This window comes from Cervus elaphus, chromosome 29 (genome assembly GCF_910594005.1).
Source record: "Cervus elaphus chromosome 29, mCerEla1.1, whole genome shotgun sequence".
Lineage (NCBI taxonomy): Eukaryota > Metazoa > Chordata > Mammalia > Artiodactyla > Cervidae > Cervus > Cervus elaphus.
In genome coordinates, this window is record NC_057843.1 from 56,949,463 (window position 1) to 56,967,446 (window position 17,984).

General features: G+C 38.8%; 1 protein-coding gene across 3 annotated transcripts in view; it reads left to right on the forward strand.

The window, feature by feature from the left end:
- Positions 1 to 17,984, forward strand: part of LOC122686276 (phospholipid-transporting ATPase FetA-like) — a 100,996-nt gene that overhangs the window by 27,156 nt on the left and 55,856 nt on the right. For all 3 annotated transcript variants that reach the window (XM_043891454.1, XM_043891455.1, XM_043891456.1), the window contains exons 2-3: positions 3,919 to 3,996; positions 12,103 to 12,161. In XM_043891454.1, the coding sequence (XP_043747389.1) occupies positions 3,954 to 3,996; positions 12,103 to 12,161 (102 nt within the window). In that variant the 5' untranslated portion in view covers positions 3,919 to 3,953. The remainder of the gene's footprint in view (positions 1 to 3,918; positions 3,997 to 12,102; positions 12,162 to 17,984) is intronic.

A 17,984-nucleotide genomic window follows, 5' to 3' on the forward strand; every position in this document is an offset into this window, starting at 1 on the left:
CTGGCAGACACCAGCTTAGCTAAGCATTCCAGGTTCACATCACTAGGAGTACATGTGACAGCATGTACCCCCTGATATGACACAGTGTGAAGGGCACCCCAAACTCGAGTTGGGGCATGTTCTAGAAGAGAGCTGGCCAGTACCCTTCAACACGGTCAAGATTATGAAAAACAAAAGAATGAGGAACACTCACAGGTTGAAAGAGGCATACAAGTAAATGTAACATGGGATCCTGGATTAGGTCCTGAAACAACAACAGAAGGACATTAGTGGGAAGAATTGGAAATAAATATTTTCCATACTTCAGTTAATAGTATTATACCAAGGTTAATTTCTTAGTTTGTTCATTGTTTTAAGGTTATATAAGATATTAATGTAAGAAGGTGGGTTGAGAATGTATGGAAATCCTCTATATACTATTTTTGCAGCTCTTTTGTAAGTTTAAAATTATCTCAAAATAAAAATTTTAATGTAATAACCTGAATTGGGCCTACTCTTTTAATAAGTGTTATTTAAAAATGACTCTCCTGAGTAAGAGGGGAAGAGTATTTCCTATCTGATATGTTCACTTCCGTGGAGAGGGAAATGGCAACGCACTCCAGTATTCTTGCCTGGAGAATCCCATGGACTGGCGGGCTACAAGAGTCGGACACAACTTAGTGACCCAACCACCACCACCACCACGTTCACTTTAATTTTCTAGTTCTTTTGTTATTGTCATATATTGAATAAAGTTTATAACAAATTGTAGGTTGTAAAGAATAACACCATGAGCACCAGTGTACCTTGAAGTTCTCAGTATGCTTTTTCCATCCCACTTCCCCTCCCTTTCCCTACCTCTGTCCTGAATTTTGTATTTTTCTTTCCCTTGTTTTTCTTTATAGATTTACCTTGAACATATTTATCCCTGATGATATAGTTTTGCATGATCTTTATCTTTATGTAAGTGGAATAATACTTTATGTATTCTTTTGCAGTTTTTTTCCCCCTAAATATTATATTCCTGAAATTTAACAATGTTAATATGTATAGCTTAGCTCACTCGTTTTCACTACTATGTAGCTTTCCATCTTCTGAACATACCACAAGTTACTTCTCTCTTCTACCGTTACAGCCATTTGGTTGGCTTCCAGTTTTGCCTTAGAGAGCAGTGCTAGCAGCACACACCCTTGCACGTGATGTATTAGGGCAGTCTCCCTGGGGTATATTCACAGATGGGCTGGCCGGGTTATAGGCTAAATGCTCCATCAGACCCTTGCACGTGATGTATTAGGGCAGTCTCCCTGGGGTATATTCACAGATGGGCTGGCCGGGTTATAGGCTAAATGCTCCATCAGACCCTTGCACGTGATGTATTAGGGCAGTCTCCCTGGGGTATATTCACAGATGGGCTGGCCGGGTTATAGGCTAAATGCTCCATCAGACCCTTGCACGTGATGTATTAGGGCAGTCTCCCTGGGGTATATTCACAGATGGGCTGGCCGGGTTATAGGCTAAATGCTCCATCAGACCCTTGCACGTGATGTATTAGGGCAGTCTCCCTGGGGTATATTCACAGATGGGCTGGCCGGGTTATAGGCTAAATGCTCCATCAGACCCTTGCACGTGATGTATTAGGGCAGTCTCCCTGGGGTATATTCACAGATGGGCTGGCCGGGTTATAGGCTAAATGCTCCATCAGACCCTTGCACGTGATGTATTAGGGCAGTCTCCCTGGGGTATATTCACAGATGGGCTGGCCGGGTTATAGGCTAAATGCTCCATCAGACCCTTGCACGTGATGTATTAGGGCAGTCTCCCTGGGGTATATTCACAGATGGGCTGGCCGGGTTATAGGCTAAATGCTCCATCAGACCCTTGCACGTGATGTATTAGGGCAGTCTCCCTGGGGTATATTCACAGATGGGCTGGCCGGGTTATAGGCTAAATGCTCCATCAGACCCTTGCACGTGATGTATTAGGGCAGTCTCCCTGGGGTATATTCACAGATGGGCTGGCCGGGTTATAGGCTAAATGCTCCATCAGACCCTTGCACGTGATGTATTAGGGCAGTCTCCCTGGGGTATATTCACAGATGGGCTGGCCGGGTTATAGGCTAAATGCTCCATCAGACCCTTGCACGTGATGTATTAGGGCAGTCTCCCTGGGGTATATTCACAGATGGGCTGGCCGGGTTATAGGCTAAATGCTCCATCAGACCCTTGCACGTGATGTATTAGGGCAGTCTCCCTGGGGTATATTCACAGATGGGCTGGCCGGGTTATAGGCTAAATGCTCCGTCAGTTTTATTGGATAAGGCCAAATTGTTTTCCAAAGTAGTTGTCCAATTTTTAATATCAGCAACAGTGTGTAAGTGTTCCAGTAGTTCCACTTTCTCTCAGACACAGTATTATTAGACTTAAATTTTTTTCACCAATCTGGTAGGCCTGTATATTAAAATTTTTAAATATTGACATTTATTGATTGACTACTTTATATCAAGTACTGTGGGAGACATTGTCATATATTATTTAATCCTCTCACAGCTCTTCTTCTTAGCCCTCTAATGGAAACTAATGTTGTATTTAGTTTGTTATGTGTAATTACCCCTAAACCTCTCTCTGGCAAATTTATTCCTTATCAAGTTTTTCCTCCATCTTGTATCTGCTTAACTTATTTTCTGTTTTTTTTTTTTTAATAGTCTCATTGTAGGAGAAATTTGAGACATGAAGTGGTTAATAACTTGGCCCAAGTCACATTGTTATTTTTTATTTTTCAAGGAAATGTTTTTTATTACCAATGCAGTAAAGATCTTAAACATGTTGATTAGAAGCAGAGTTTGATATGAAACCCAGTTCTCTGGCTCCTAATCCTTTTTTTTCTTCCTTTTTTTGCTCCATCTCTTCCCTTTTTCCTCCCACATTGCATTTCTTCTTCCCTTCCCTCACATTTTTCCACCCCTCCTCTGAGTTTAACAGCTTAAGTGTACTTTCCAGTTGGCTGCTATGTAATGTGATGTGCGTGCAGAGAGCGTCAGAGGATTGGGTGAATGCCTGGTTCTAGCTAAATACTCATCAGTCAGGTCCCTGGCTGGCTGTTAAGTGTCATAACCATTTCACATTCCAAGCTGTGCTGCTCGTGTGCATTTAGCCAAGCTACCCTCTCAAAGCTGCTGATGGCCCTGTGGGATTTGAACCTACTATGGGGGTTCCTGAGACCTCTCAGGGTGCCTCAAGAATGGTGATGTTAGAATAGCTAATGTTGGTTAGGAGCACACAGATTCTGCTGGCAGAAGAAACAGACCTTAGGTTGGGGTACAGAACTTGCAGCACACTTGAATTTTTTTGGCTTACACAGTATTTCATTTTACTTTTTAAAAATTTTGGATACTTTTATAGAAAGGATGCACTGATCAATTTGTCACAATAACCAGCACTTCATTTCTCATTTTACATCCAACTATTATTAACTCACTGGCGCCTAAAGTTAGTCCTAAATTTTGGAGTTATCTTTTCCACTAGACATAAAATATTTGTATCTATATTAGATGAAAATCCATAAGTTAACTGCTGCCCAATGGAGTTATAGAATACTCCAGTCAATAGAAAACTAACCAAAGGTATAGGCCCAGAACTTCACTGACAGATCACCCAATAATTTATTTTTCCTGTTTCCAAGTTTCAGCTAATTTTTCTGACAGATTATAGTTATCAGCTTAGATTTGGTTGCCAGAAAGTGGAATTTATTTCCCAAGTTTTAAAACTATAACTTTATGGTAAGGATGTTTGTAATGAATTCTAAAATTTAGCATATGTATTTTTAGAGGTAGATTTATTTTGGATTTTAGAGGTCAAGTTCCAAGTTTCTTAAGTATATGTTTAAGTTAAATGGTATCGGCAATGAGAAATTCTCATTTTAAATGTTTTTATTTCCTTACAGAAGTTCCGGGGAATAATAACTGAAACTACTCTGCAATGTGTATATCTAAAAAGGAAAGTGAGGACAAACAAAATGGGGGTAGGTGAACTCTTAATTCTGTACATCATTATTGCCTCTAAAAAGTATATACATGCTTGCACATGTGTGTGCACTCACATATAGGACAAATAAATAGATTCCCAACCTACCAAACTACCGGTTGAGCTAACTGACCAGGAAAGGAAGTATACTTTGCAGAAGTAAATCCTTTGTACTTAAAATGAGGACCTCCATCCACCATTTTGCCTTTTGAAAATTTTAAGTTGTTACAATTGCTCATCTTTTGTACTTTTATTGGAAGTTGAACAGGAAAATATGTGTTCCTCTTCCTCTCCGCATTGTTCACAACTGCCTCTTGCTAAAAGAGAAGCGGTCAATGTGGAAAATCAGTTGCTGAAGCAGGTAAGTTCAGCTTTTGTAGACTTTTTACAGACAGGGCTAGTGAATCTGGCTATGGTGTGAGAGAGGATTTCTGTACCAGTTTCATGCTTTCCTGTGGTGAATAGAAGAAGTACTAAAAGGAGCTGGGGTTATCACAGCCAAGGCATCTTTAAGGATAAACCAGCCTGACTTGAAAAAAAAAAATCTTTTTCTGACATAAAATTTTGAGAAGGCAAACCAGACTGTAGTTCAATGTTCAGGCTTCCTATTGAGGAATGGAGAAGGTACAGAGAATGAAATTAGGTCACTGATTTAAGGCCACACTACATCTTCTTTACTTTCTGTTGTTACGCAGTTGTCTGATTCTTGGAAGTAGCCCATGACAAGGACAGGGGCCCTAGTTCCAGGAAGAGGAAGTCAGGCAACTCCCAACAGAGGGAAAAAGCAGCTAGTCTGCCTGTACTCTCAGAACTGCTGAAAGAGAGAGGGCTGAGGAAAACAGGCGAACTGACCAATTTCTCCTGCATCTTCTTATGAACCGAGAACATGGAGGATAGTGTAAATCAATGAAATCAGAACATACCCTCACACCAGTACACAACAATAAACTTAAAATGGCTTGAAGACTTAAAAATATGACACCATAAAACTCCCAGAAGAGAACATATTAAAAACATTCTGATATAAATTATAACAATGTTGCAACAATGCCTTTGGTCAGTCTCCCAAGGCAATAGAAATAAAAGCAGAAAGAAACAAATTGTATCTTATCAAACCTACAAGCTTTTGTGCAGCAAAGGAAACCATAGGCAAAATGAAGACAACCTATGGATTGGGAGAAAATATTTGCAAACCATGTGACCAAGGACTTAATTTCTAAACGCTCATACAATTCAATAACAGCAACAGAAAAGCCAAACAACCCAATCAAAAAATGAACAGACATTTCTCCAAAAAAGAAGTGCAGATAGCCAGTCGGCACATGAAAAAGGTGCTCAACATTGCTAATTATTAAAATGCAAATAAAATTACAATGAAGTACCCACCTGACACTTGTCAGAATGGCCATCATCAGAACATGCACCCCATATGTTTTCAGCAGCTGTTTGCAATAGCCAAGACATGGAGACAACCTAAATGTTCACAGGCAGATGAATGGATAAGGAAGATGTGGTGTGTGTGTGTGTGTATATTTAGCTCCTTTTATCCCAGCTCCTACACACACACACACACACACACACACACACACACACAAATGGAATATTATTCAGCCATAAAAAGAGCTAAATGTTTGTCCCCTTGAATTCCATAGCCATGACTACTTCAACTAGACCATCTCCTAGACTCTCCTTGTCTAAGCTAATTTTCAATCTTCTATAGTTCTAACTTCTCATCTGTAATTCACATTTTGTTACTCTTGTTTCAGCCAAACACAAATAAACTTTGAATTAACATGCGATGGGGAAAACACTTGGTCATCCCAGTCTTTTTTCAACAATATTCAGAAGCCCTAGGGAATCTTGAATTAATCTTTTATTATCTCATCTAAAACTTTTTTTTCTGCTTTTAGTGTCTTAAATATGACTGGCTACTCTATTTCCTAAGTCTTTCCTTAAGTTTGTCTTCTTTTTCTCTCAGACTTTTAGTTTCTTCTCGATGATTGTGCACACTGAAGTTTTAACCACTTTTCTCATTGTTCCAGCTTTTCCTTTAGAAATTCAGCTTTCTAGGCCTCATTTTTTTCTTTCCTTCATGGTGAAAATCCTACTCTTCTTTTTCATAGCAGGTCTGGGATCAAAGAGCCTGAACTAGGTGTTGGTTAATCCCATTACTCACTTTGAAGTCTCAGTCTGTCTCCACCAACTCAGGCTCTGAGCTTTGGGATCTGCCTGCTTTATTTTACTCCTAAACTCAAAGAGGGAGGTATGTATTCAGTTGTTGTGCAGAGCGTCAACTCCAGGTATCCCTCAGGGCTGCTACGCTTAGACAGAATAGCTTGCTACACCCAGATAAGTTGCTGGGAAAACCTGTTAGACCTTTATTAAGTTAAAAACATAGTTAGTATGGAGGTGGGGGAACACATGTATACCTGTGGCCGATTCATGTTGATGTATGGCAAAAACCATCATAATACCATAAAGTAATTATCCTCCAATTTAAATTAATTATAAAAACATAATTATATCGAGGATTAAATTTAATAAGAAATGTGAAGTTCAGTAAGAAAATATTAGAAACTTATCAAGCAGCATAAAATAATACTTTTGAAAAAATTAGAGGCTGTGCTGGTGTGTCGGGTTTGGTTGGAAAGGCAAACACCAGGGGAGAGACTGATTTCATTAACCAATGCCTGAGCAAATTGAGAATGAACATGGGAGAAAAGCACCCTGCTCCTGGACCGGACCACCTTGACACCATGGAGACGCCAGTTCTGCCCTGGTGCTCTGCTTTAATCAGGCAGCCATCTGGGTCTCTGAGAAAGTTCCTGTGAAAAGAGCATAGGCCATGCAGCACCTCTGAATCCTGGCTGCGTCTAAGTTATCTGAGCCGTACATGGTCCCTTGCTTTGGACAACCTAAGCTATAATGGTTAACAGAAGCTCTCATATCATCAGGTTGTAAATAAGCCACTAACTAGTCAAAATAAAGTACAACCAAACTTTTTGTCAGTCCCATCTCAAATTCCCCCACCTTTATTCAGCTAATCCTAGTAATCGCAAGAATGAAACAACAAGAAAGAAACACACTAGTCCAGGAGAACAAACTTTAAGCTTCATAGCTGGCTGGTAAACTAGCCCAGCGAAGACTTACACTTGTTTATGTCGTTCAGATCAGTTCGATCACTCAGTTGTGTTTATGTCGTTCAGATCAGTTCAATCACTCAGTTGTGTCTGACTCTTTGTGACCCCATGGACTGCAGCACACCAGGCTTCCCTGTCCATTACCAACTCCCGGAGCTTACTCAAACTCATGTCCATCGAATAAATGATGCCTTTCAACCATCTCATCCTCAGTCCCCTTCTCCTCCTGCCCTCAATCTTTCCCAGTGGCAGGGTCTTTTCAAAAGAGTCAGTTCTTCTCATCAGTGGCCAAAGTATTGGAGCTTCAGCTTCAGCATCAGTCCTTCCAATGAACATTCAGGACTGATTTCCTTTATGATGGACTGGTTGGATCTCCTTGCTGTCCAAGGGACTCTCAAGAGTCTTCTCCAACACCACAGTTTAAAAGCATCAATTCTTCGGCCGTCAGCTTTCTTTATGGTCCAGCTCTCACATCCATACATGACTACTGGAAAAACCATAGCTTTGACTAGATGGACCTTTGTTGGCAAACTAATGTCTTTGCTTTTTAGTATGCTGTCTAGGTTGGTCATAACTTTTCTTCCAAGGAGCAAGTGTCTTTTAATTTCATGGCTGCAGTCACCACCTGCAGTGATTTTGGAGCCCCCCAAAATAAAGTCTGTCACTGTTTCCATTGTTTCCCCATATATTTGCCATGAAGTGATGGGACTGGATGCCATGATCTTAGTTTTCTGAATGTTGAGTTTTAAGCCAACTTTTTCACTCTCTTCTTTCACTTTCATCAAGAGGATCTTTAGTTCTTCGCTTTCTGTCATAAGTGTGGTGTCACCTGCATATCTGAAGTTATTGATATTTCTCCTGGCAATCTTGATTCCAGCTTGTGCTTCATCCAACCCAGCATTTCTCATGATGTACTCTGCATATAAGTTAAATAAGCAGGGTGACAATATACAGCCTTGACATACTCCTTTTCCTATTTGGAACCAGTCTGTTGTTCCATGTCCAATTCTAACTGTTGCTTCTTGACCTGCACACACATTTCCTAGGAAGTAGGTCAGGTGGACTGGTATTCCCATCTCTTGAAGAATTTTCCTCAGTTTGTTGTGATCCACACAGTCAAAGGCTTTGGCGTAGTCAATAAAGCAGAAGTAGATGTTTTTCTGGAACTCTCTTGCTTTCTCAATGATTCAATAGATGTTGGCAATTTGATCTCTGGTTCCTTTATCTTTTCTAAATCCAACTTGAACATCTGGAAGTTCATGGTTCACGTACTGTTGAAGCCTGGCTTGGAGAATTTTGAGCATTACTTTACTAGCGTGTGAGATGAGTGCAATTGTGAGGTAGTTTGAGCATTCTTTGGCATTGCCTTTCTTTGATATTGGAATGAAAACTGACCTTTTCCAGTCCTCTGGCCATTGCCGAGTTTTCCAAATTTGCTGACATATTGAGTGCAGCACTTTCACAGCATCACCTTTTAGGGTTTGAAATAGCTCAACTGGAATGCCATCACCTCCACTAACTTTGTTCGTAGTGATGTTTCCTAAGGCCCACTTGACTTCCCATTCCAGGATGTCTGGCTCTAGGTGAGTGATCACACCATCATGATTATCTGGGTCGTGAAGATCTTTTTTGTACAGTTCTTCTGTGTATTCCTGCCACCTCTTCTTAGTATTTTCTGCTTCTATTAGGTCCCTACCATTTCTGTCCTTTATTGAGCCCATCTTTGCATGAAATGTTCCCTAGGTATCTCTAATTTTCTTGAAGAGATCTCTAGTCTTTCCCATTCTATTGTTTTCCTCTATTTGTTTGCATGGATCACTGAGGAAGACTTTCTTATCTCTCCTTGCTGTTCTTTGGAACTGTGTATTCAAATGTGTATATCTTTCCTTTTCTCCTTTGCCTTTCACTTCTCTTCTTTGCACAGCTATTTGTAAGACCTCCTCAAACAACCATTTTGCCTTTTTGCATTTCTTTTTCTGGTGATGGTCTTGATCCCTGCTTCCTATACAGTGTCACGAACCTCAGTCTAGAGTTCTTCAGGCACTCTATCAGATCTAATCCCTTGAATCTATGTATTGTTTAGCAAGGTGATTGTACAGATGTGATCACCATGTACAAAGCAGTGGTTTCCTGCAGGCATAGCAATCTCCCTCCGGGGATATAGTATGCTGCTGAATGGGGGACTGACTAACAGTGCAGAAGTGTCATCTGTCTCCAGATTCATCTGTGCAGTTTTGAAATTTATGTATGTAAATCCTTGGGTAAAAGGAACTAAACATCTCAGTTTCACCTTTCCTGCAATTAGTGCAAATTCTGAACTTCAAGCATTGCCCAATGTGCAGACTTTGGCCCCTTAGATATTTTCTGTAAGAAATTTAATCATGTTCTGATTTCATGATCTTTAGTAATTTTTGCTGACAACCAGAGGATAAATAAAGGAAGTTACATGAAGAACCATACAGGTCCCTGTCTTGTCACTGGCTCTCTCCTCAGCTTTCAGAAGCATATTCTCTTAGCCCCCTGAGAAATGCAGTGTGATTTTCCAGACCTGACTGTACTTCCCATGGGAGGGAGCTCTGCGTTTTCTAATAACCCACTTTTACTCCATCCCCAGGATCTAGTGAATAAAATTTTCTTTGTCTTCACCTCTAATTAAAACTCCCATCTTAAGCAAATTGGCCAAAATGATTCTGAAGTTTACCTAGAAGAGAAAATAGACAAGAATAGCCAAGAAGAAACATCTCTGGGGGTCCAGTGGCTAAGACTCTGCGCTCACCATGCACCAGGCTCAGATTCGATCCCTGGTCAGGGAACTAGATCCCACATGCTGCAATGAAGAGTTCACATGCCACAATTAAAGATCCTGCGTGCCGCAACTAAGACCCAGCACAGCCAAATTAATTACTTTTTAAAAAAAGAATAGCCAAGAAGATGTTAAAATAGAAGACTCTCTTTCCTGTATTAAAAGTTACATAATTTAAAAGACGGATAGAGGGAGGGATAAATGAGGAGTATGGATTAACAAATAAAAACTACTATACATAATACAGATAAGCAGCAAGGATTTACTATATAGCACAGGGAACTATATTCAGTATCTCATAATAACGTATAATGGGAAATTATCTGAAAAAAATCATATATATATATATATATATATAAACAACTGAATCACTTTTATGTATACCTGAAACTAATACAATATCATAAACCAACTGTACTTCAATTAAAAATTTTTTTCTTAAAGATGGATAGACTAGAACTTAATAGAAAACCCATAATTAGGGGCTTCCCAGGTGGCGCTAATGGTAAAGAACCTGTCTGTCAATGCAGGAGGCTTAAGAAAACCCATAATTATATTCAATATATTAGAATTTGGTACATTATAAAAGTGACATTTAAAATAAGAGACAAAATATTTGCAAGTCACTTATAACTGATTTCTATTCAGAACATATTAAGAACTCATAATTCAGTGATAAAAAGATAATTAACTTGGTTTAAAAATGAGGAAAGAATCTAAATAGACATTTCTCCAAAGAAGATATATAGATGTTCAATAAAATACATGAAAAGATACTCAATATCATCATTAGTCAATGGACTAATTAGTCCCTGGAATTCTCCAGTCATTCCCTTCTCCAGGGGATCTTCCCAACCCAGGGATTGAATCCAGGTCTCCCGCATTGCAGGCAGATTCTTTACCAGCTGAGCCACCAGGGAAACCCAAGCATACTGGAGTGGGTAGCCTATCCCTTCTCCAGGGAATCTTCTGACCCATGGGTTGAACCCAGGTCTCCTGCATTGCAGGCAGATTCTTTACCAGCTGAGCGACCAGGGAAGCCCTCATTAGTCAATATGGACATGCAAATCAAAATCTCAATGAGACATTACTTCATATCCACTAAGATAGTTAAAATAATATGTCATGGAGGACGGCAGAAGATTTACCATGAGTGTTTCTTTATTTCATTTAATAAATGCCATTGGGGTAAAAAAAAAAAAAAAAGCACAGTCTTTAACAAGTGTTGGCAAGGATATGAAGAAATTGGAATTCTCATACATTGTCAGTAAGAATGTAAAATCATGCAACTGCTGTGAAAACCTGTTTGGTAGCTTCTCAAAATGTTAAAACCAGAGTTACCATATGACTGAGTAATTCTACTCCTATGTATATACCCAAGAGAAATAAAAACAAGTCCACACAAAAACTCGTACATGAATGTTCATAACACAGGGCTTAACACCTGCCAAGAACTCAGTAAATGCTTGTTGAACCAATGAAGAATTCAAGAGGCTATAGGAATGTTTTATTCAGGACAGAAAGATCTGTTGATAATTTATATTTTTGAGATGTTTTATAACACAGTAATGAGCTATCTGTAATAGTTTGTGACATCTGTGTGTTTTGATGTGATGATTTTGTCATGTGGTGTTGTCAGGCCAACTCCACTAAATCGCAGGTAAGGCCTCTGCCTTACTTATCTTTTTATCTCCTCACAGCATCCAGCACACTGGTTTCTGTGCAATAGATACTGGCAATGATTTATTAATTCAGATTTAGTCAAGCAAATTTAGGAAAGGCTGGCCTTAGAAAGAACCTCAGATATCTAAAACTATTGCTGTAATTAACTTATGAAGGAGGATTGAGTTTCTGTGTTTGGCAATAATGTTGATGCAGGCCAGCCTGTTGTCTGTGGAAATATAGTCTAGGGTTACTAGAAGCATTAATGGTGGAGAGCTCCTCAGAAGTTACTTGTCCTCTTGCCTCCAGAAAGCTTGAACACTTGAGGGTTTCCATTTTTACCGTATTGCTTGATTCTTTGAACAAAGAGACAAACGCCTGTTTGTGGACAGATATTCTTGGTGAGAACATGTGAGATGCTAGTGAAGTCACTGGCAGCCAGCATCCCAGGCTCATCTCAGAGGGGCATCCTGCTCATCATTTCTCTCGTCTTTTTCAGAACGAGAGAGATATCTGCAAGCCAACAATAGAGAATTTAACAGTCTGTTTGGATACCCAGTAAGTATCTGGTCTCTAGCTATTTCAAGAGGGGGCTGATGTTTTTCTCTAATATTCCCCATTGTCAGTGAGGCAGGAAGTTCCTTGTAGATGTAAATCCTACAACATAGGTTCTACTTTCTTTCAAGCTCCTGTACAATGAGGGCTGTGCAGTGAGGGCTCAGAAACCAGGTTAATCCAGTGACCTAGGCTCAGGGGAGGATGTGTCTCAAATTTTGGTTTCATATATAGCTCCTTGAAAAGAAATACTCTAGCTTGAACAAATGAAAGCATAGTTTCATAGTTTTATTTTGCCACTTAGATATCTCTCTATGATAATACATGTAGACCTTCCTAATTCGTTTAATCAGTTCAATTCAATCACTCAGCCATATCTGACTCTTTGCAATCCTTTGGACTGTAGCCTGCCAGCCTCCTCTGTCCATGGGTTCTCCAGGCAAAAATACTGGAATGGGTTGCCATGCCCACTGAATCTACTTTTTTACTTAACTAGGATATTTGAAGTTCTGAATGGGAAAAAAAATTATACTTCTGTTAGTAAACTACTAAATAAATATTTACCTGAATGAGTTCCATTAATATATTCAACTGAAATACCTTTTGCAGCTGAGTAATATGAAAATTTTTACTTCATTTTATACTTACAGATTCCAAGGTCTCTTTTTTTTGTTTGTTTGTTTGTTTTTTTTTTGGTCTCTTTTTTCATATTCAGTGAATCTAGCTGTTGCTTAAGTGTATCTAATTCCTAAGAAGAAGGAAAAAAAAGCAAATATATATGCAAATTACATTAAGAATAATCTACTTATCATTTCAAATACACGTGTGTCAAAGTAAATTTTGTAAACATTTTCAACCCATATCTTACGATTTGACTAGAATTTATTAACATTCATTATTTCTGTTTTGCCAATTTATTTAATCATTATTGAAAACCTTGCATGATCTACCTTTTAAATACTTTATGAGTTTTTAAAAGGGAGTCAGAACTTTTCACAGTGAATCATCGTGTTCTGAGAATATCAAATATCAGAAGACTTTACATTAATGACATTACTATTTAAAGTTATAATTTTTATTTGATTTTTTAACCACGTTTCCATATTTTTTTACTATTTTCTCTTAAGGCCAAGACCTGAAACAATTTACATGGTACACTCTTAGGGATAAGAATCCTCAACTGTTTACCATTGATCCTTGAATATAACAGGTTTGAACTGCATGGGTCCACTGACATACAGATCTTTTTTCAAGAAATATGTACTGTGGTACCACTCAGTCCAAGGATGGCTGAATCAGTGGATGTGAAACCTCAGACACTGAGAGCCAGCTATAAATTATACAGATTTTAAACTGCACAGGTGTTGCTGTGCTTAACACCTGAGTGTTTCAAGGGCCAACTAGACCCATTCAGAAACCCCTGTGCAATATTAGCTATCAGTTCAGTTCAGTTGCTCAGTCGCGTCTGACTCTTTGTGACCCCATGGACTGCAGCAAGCCAGGCTTCCCTGTCCATCACCAATTCCCAGAGCTTGCTCAAATTCATGTCCATCGAGTTGGTGATGTCATCCAACCGTCTCATCCTGTCATCCCCTTCTCCTCCTGCTATTAATTCATTTAATAGCAACATAGTCTTCCATTGTATCAATATACCTTAATTGATTTAACCAGTTTCTTACTGATTAACATTTTAAGTATCTCCATTTATATCCAGGTGCCCCCTCCAAAAAAAATTTCTCCAATAATTTGCTGTGATAAATGGCCCTAAATGAACACCATTTTATATGCCATATTCTTTGGCACATTTGTGTGAATATACTTTAGGAGAGTTTCCTAGAAGTGAATTGGCCAGATCAAAAATGAAACACTTTAAATTTTTGATACATATTGCCAGATTGCCCTCTGAAAAGGTTATATCTATTTATATTTCTATCTATAGCAAAGACATCTCACTTCTCCATATTCCTGCCACATTGGTATTGTCAGTCTTTTCTATATTTACCAGACCCTTTCGTGGAAAATGACATTTCATTATCTATCTTTCCTTAATTTTGAGTGAGAGCAGTAATTTTTTTGTTAATTAGCCTTTGTACATCTTTTTATGGAAACAACTGTTAATGGTATTTGCCCATTTTCTATTAAATTGTTCATTTTCACTTATTTATTTATTTATTCATTATTTATTTATTATTTATTCACTTATTTATTTATAAATAAGTAACTGATAAAAAGATACATGGTTTAAAAGTCATGCTCCAATACCCCATCCTTGTCCACATCTCTGCTTCCTAGAAGGAATCACTTTTATTAGTTTATCATATATTCAGCAGTGCTTCTTTGTGCAAATAAAGCAAATATACACACAAATGCACACGCACACACACACACATATATATTCTCATTTCCCCACTTTCTTAAACTATTCTGAACCGTTACGTTATGTCCTGGAAATGTTTTCATAATTATAATTTCATAATAGCATTTTCCTTCTTTTTTCAACTGCTTCCCTGGCAGATAGCATAATTTATGTAACCACTTTCTTACAAATTGACATTTGGATTGTTTCTAATCTTTTACAATTAGAAGCAATTTTTACTTATATGTTACTTTATGCATATGTAGATATATTAATATATAGTGCTGTAAGTATATAATATATATGTGTATAAATACTATATATGATATATATGTGTGTGTATATATATACTATGTATATAGTGTATGTCTATGTGCATGTGTATATATATATATACACATATATATACACTATATACATACAGTAGTCTCTATAGGATACTAGTTTATGATTTCTGAGTTAGAGAGGCTCTGGATAATAACAATATTTAGGATATGGCTGTGGGAACAGGTTTCTCCTTCTCTACCTTTTCCGTTGTCTAAACTTTTTCTAAGTAACTCTACGGTGCAGGGTTTGGCATCACTCTGAGTTTGAACATAGCTCTACTCCTTACTAACATTGTATCCTTAGGCACATTATTTATTTTCACTTCTTTGATCTTCAGTTTCCTCATCTATAGAAAGATCATAATAATGTTCACTGTACATGGTGGTTGTTAGAGTTAAATATGGTTGTGAAAATGTTAGTTCTCTAACTGTTACCCTTTAACAGAAGGGTACAAATTTCATTCATCTCTGTAACTACTGTTCCCATCACAATATCTGGCCCATAAATGAAATTCAGTAAATGTATGCAAATAATTATTACATATGAACAAGTAAACAGATTTGACTGATTCTTATGTACTTAGCAACCATTGCATTTCCCTGGCCCTACCCATTGCTCATTTTTTCCCTATTTCTCTAATTTCTTCCATTCCTACTCCTTTTAGGCTTCCCTGGTGGCTCAGTGGTAAAGAATCCATTTGTGATGCAGGAGACTGCCTGCAATGTAGGAGACATGGGTTTGATCCCTGGGTCAGAAAGAGTCCCTGGAAAACGGAATGGCAACCCACTCCAGTATTCTTGCCTGGGAAATCCCACAGACATCACAAGAGTCAGACGTGACTTAGTGACTGAACCACCACCACCACTGCTGCCTTTCCTCTTTTCAACCCTGTAACTCCTGATTCTCGTTATATCCTGGGCCTTCTGTTTTCTATTTTCCACTTTAGCAGTCAGCCGGGTGCTGTGCTTAGTCACTTAGTCATGTCCGACTCTTTGTGACCCCATGGACTGAAGCCCGCCAGGCTCCTCTGTCCATGGGGATTCTCCAGGCAAGAGAATCCCACTGGAGTGGGTTGCCATACCCTTCTCCAGGGGATCTGCCCAACCCAGGGATCAAACCCCGGTCTCCAGCATTGCATGTGGATTCTTTACTGTCTGAGCCACCTGGGGATATCCCTGCCCAAATAAATAAATGCCCCCAAAGCCCAAATCTACCATCTCTATCATGTCAAAGGAATTATCCATAGTTAAGCAAATGTTCTACATCCTTCAGATTCTTGCTTCTGGTTTGACATTTAAGAGTAGGACAAAACATTCTAGTTGCCAAGAAGTAAAAAAGTACTGAAGTCTATCTTGGGACAGAATCATCATAGCTTTCGTCTTTGTTTTCTAAAAAAAATGCTACCCAAATGAGTAGAAACCAAATACATTAACTGTAAAGTCAAATGGAAAATTTACTAAAGCCAGCTGCTTTAGTAAGGTAAAAGATCAAAAGATCTTTGGGCCCAAGTATCAGAGTCATCTGGACTTAGACACTAAGGAATTCAGGCTATCTTAAAATCACAGAAAACCATTTCTATGTTAGAATAACCTACCCTCAGGGTTGAGAGGGGCCTTAGAGGTCATTTACTTAGAACTCCATTCAAGACATACCTGTGAACTTTCCAGAACAGATTTTATTTAACTCTTTTTCAGTCTCTACTAGTATAGCCCAGCATAGAGCTGTGAACAGAACAAACCTTGAGAAATGTATAGTGTTTGATTGATCATTAATTGAAAAGTCATGGAGAAATACCAAGGAAATCTTAGGTTTAACTTGGATCTCTAAACTCCTAAGTGCTAAGCTATTTGACCAGCTTCTCTTCCCTAGGGAAATAGACCTTAAGCAAGACTTGACTGGGTTGCCTGTCTAGTCTCCCAAGGCCAGTTTTAGCCTTAGGACAAAAAGATGTTGGTTCTTCAAGAGTTATTCAGATGTCTTCCCAAGGTAGGACCCAGAAAAGATTCTTCATGCTTAAGCAGTGTCTGTTTTCCAGGACTGCAGGTAGGTTTGTTCTTGTTTGACCCTATAGGTGGAGGAGGTGGGAGAGAAGCCCTGTCCTTAGGGGATTATTTGGTCTCATTCTCCTACTTTTCTTAAGCTCTTAGGTTCAAACCCTTACATCTTAGGTCAAACAACTGAAGAGCCAAAAGTAGAAAGTAAGATGGTCTTGTCAACATCTTGAGATCAGCATTGAAGAGGTAGCAAGTTCCCATTTTTACTCAGCAAAATGATAGCTTAGATGTAGGCCAAAACTATTCAGACCTCCCCAGGGACAATTAAGGGGCAAGTGATCTCCAGTGCTGAAAGCAACCAGTGTAGGAACCTTCAGTGGGCTAAGGTTGAAAGACAGTCATTTGCTTTTGGCGTCTGACATCTTTCAGCACTGAAAGCAACATGTAAAGACACACCAAAATGGGTTTGCCAGACTCAAGAAAAGCTTCAGTAGAGAGCTCTGAGCAGAGAGAACACAAATGGCAAACTTGCCCACTGTTTGGCACCGAGAAGGACCTTGAGTCAGAGGATGAGATGAACAGAAAGATTTCTGGTTCTGAGGAAGGAAAGCGTTTGGATGGCTGCACAAGTGAACCGGGGCTCAGGGAACAGCACAGTCTCAACTCCACAAGAAACTGGATAGTCTTCGGCAAATGATGCAACCTCAGGGCCTCAGCTTCCACATCCTCAAAAGGTGATATTACTCCCTTCTTACAGTTGTTTTGAGAATTAAATAAGTTGCTTTTTCTAAAATACTCAGAATAGTACTAAAGTACTTAGCATAGTACTTTACACATGGTAAATATTTAATAAGTTTTGACTGTTGTTGATTTTATTATCATCATTATTATCAATAGCATCAATAAACAAAGAATTCTACTCAGGGAGTAAATACATCCTGCCCCTCCTAAACATGTCCCATATTGATCAACCTTGCCATCTTTGCATACATACATAAGCCTCTCTGGGCCTCAGAGACAAGAGTCTGGAGACAAACACTTCTTCCTTCCTCACTATGTTGGGAAGCTATTAGCTTTTTCCTATTTTATGAAGTGGTCTTGGTCCTTTTTGTTAAGATTTGGAGGTAGAGTCTTTTGTTACTCTAATTG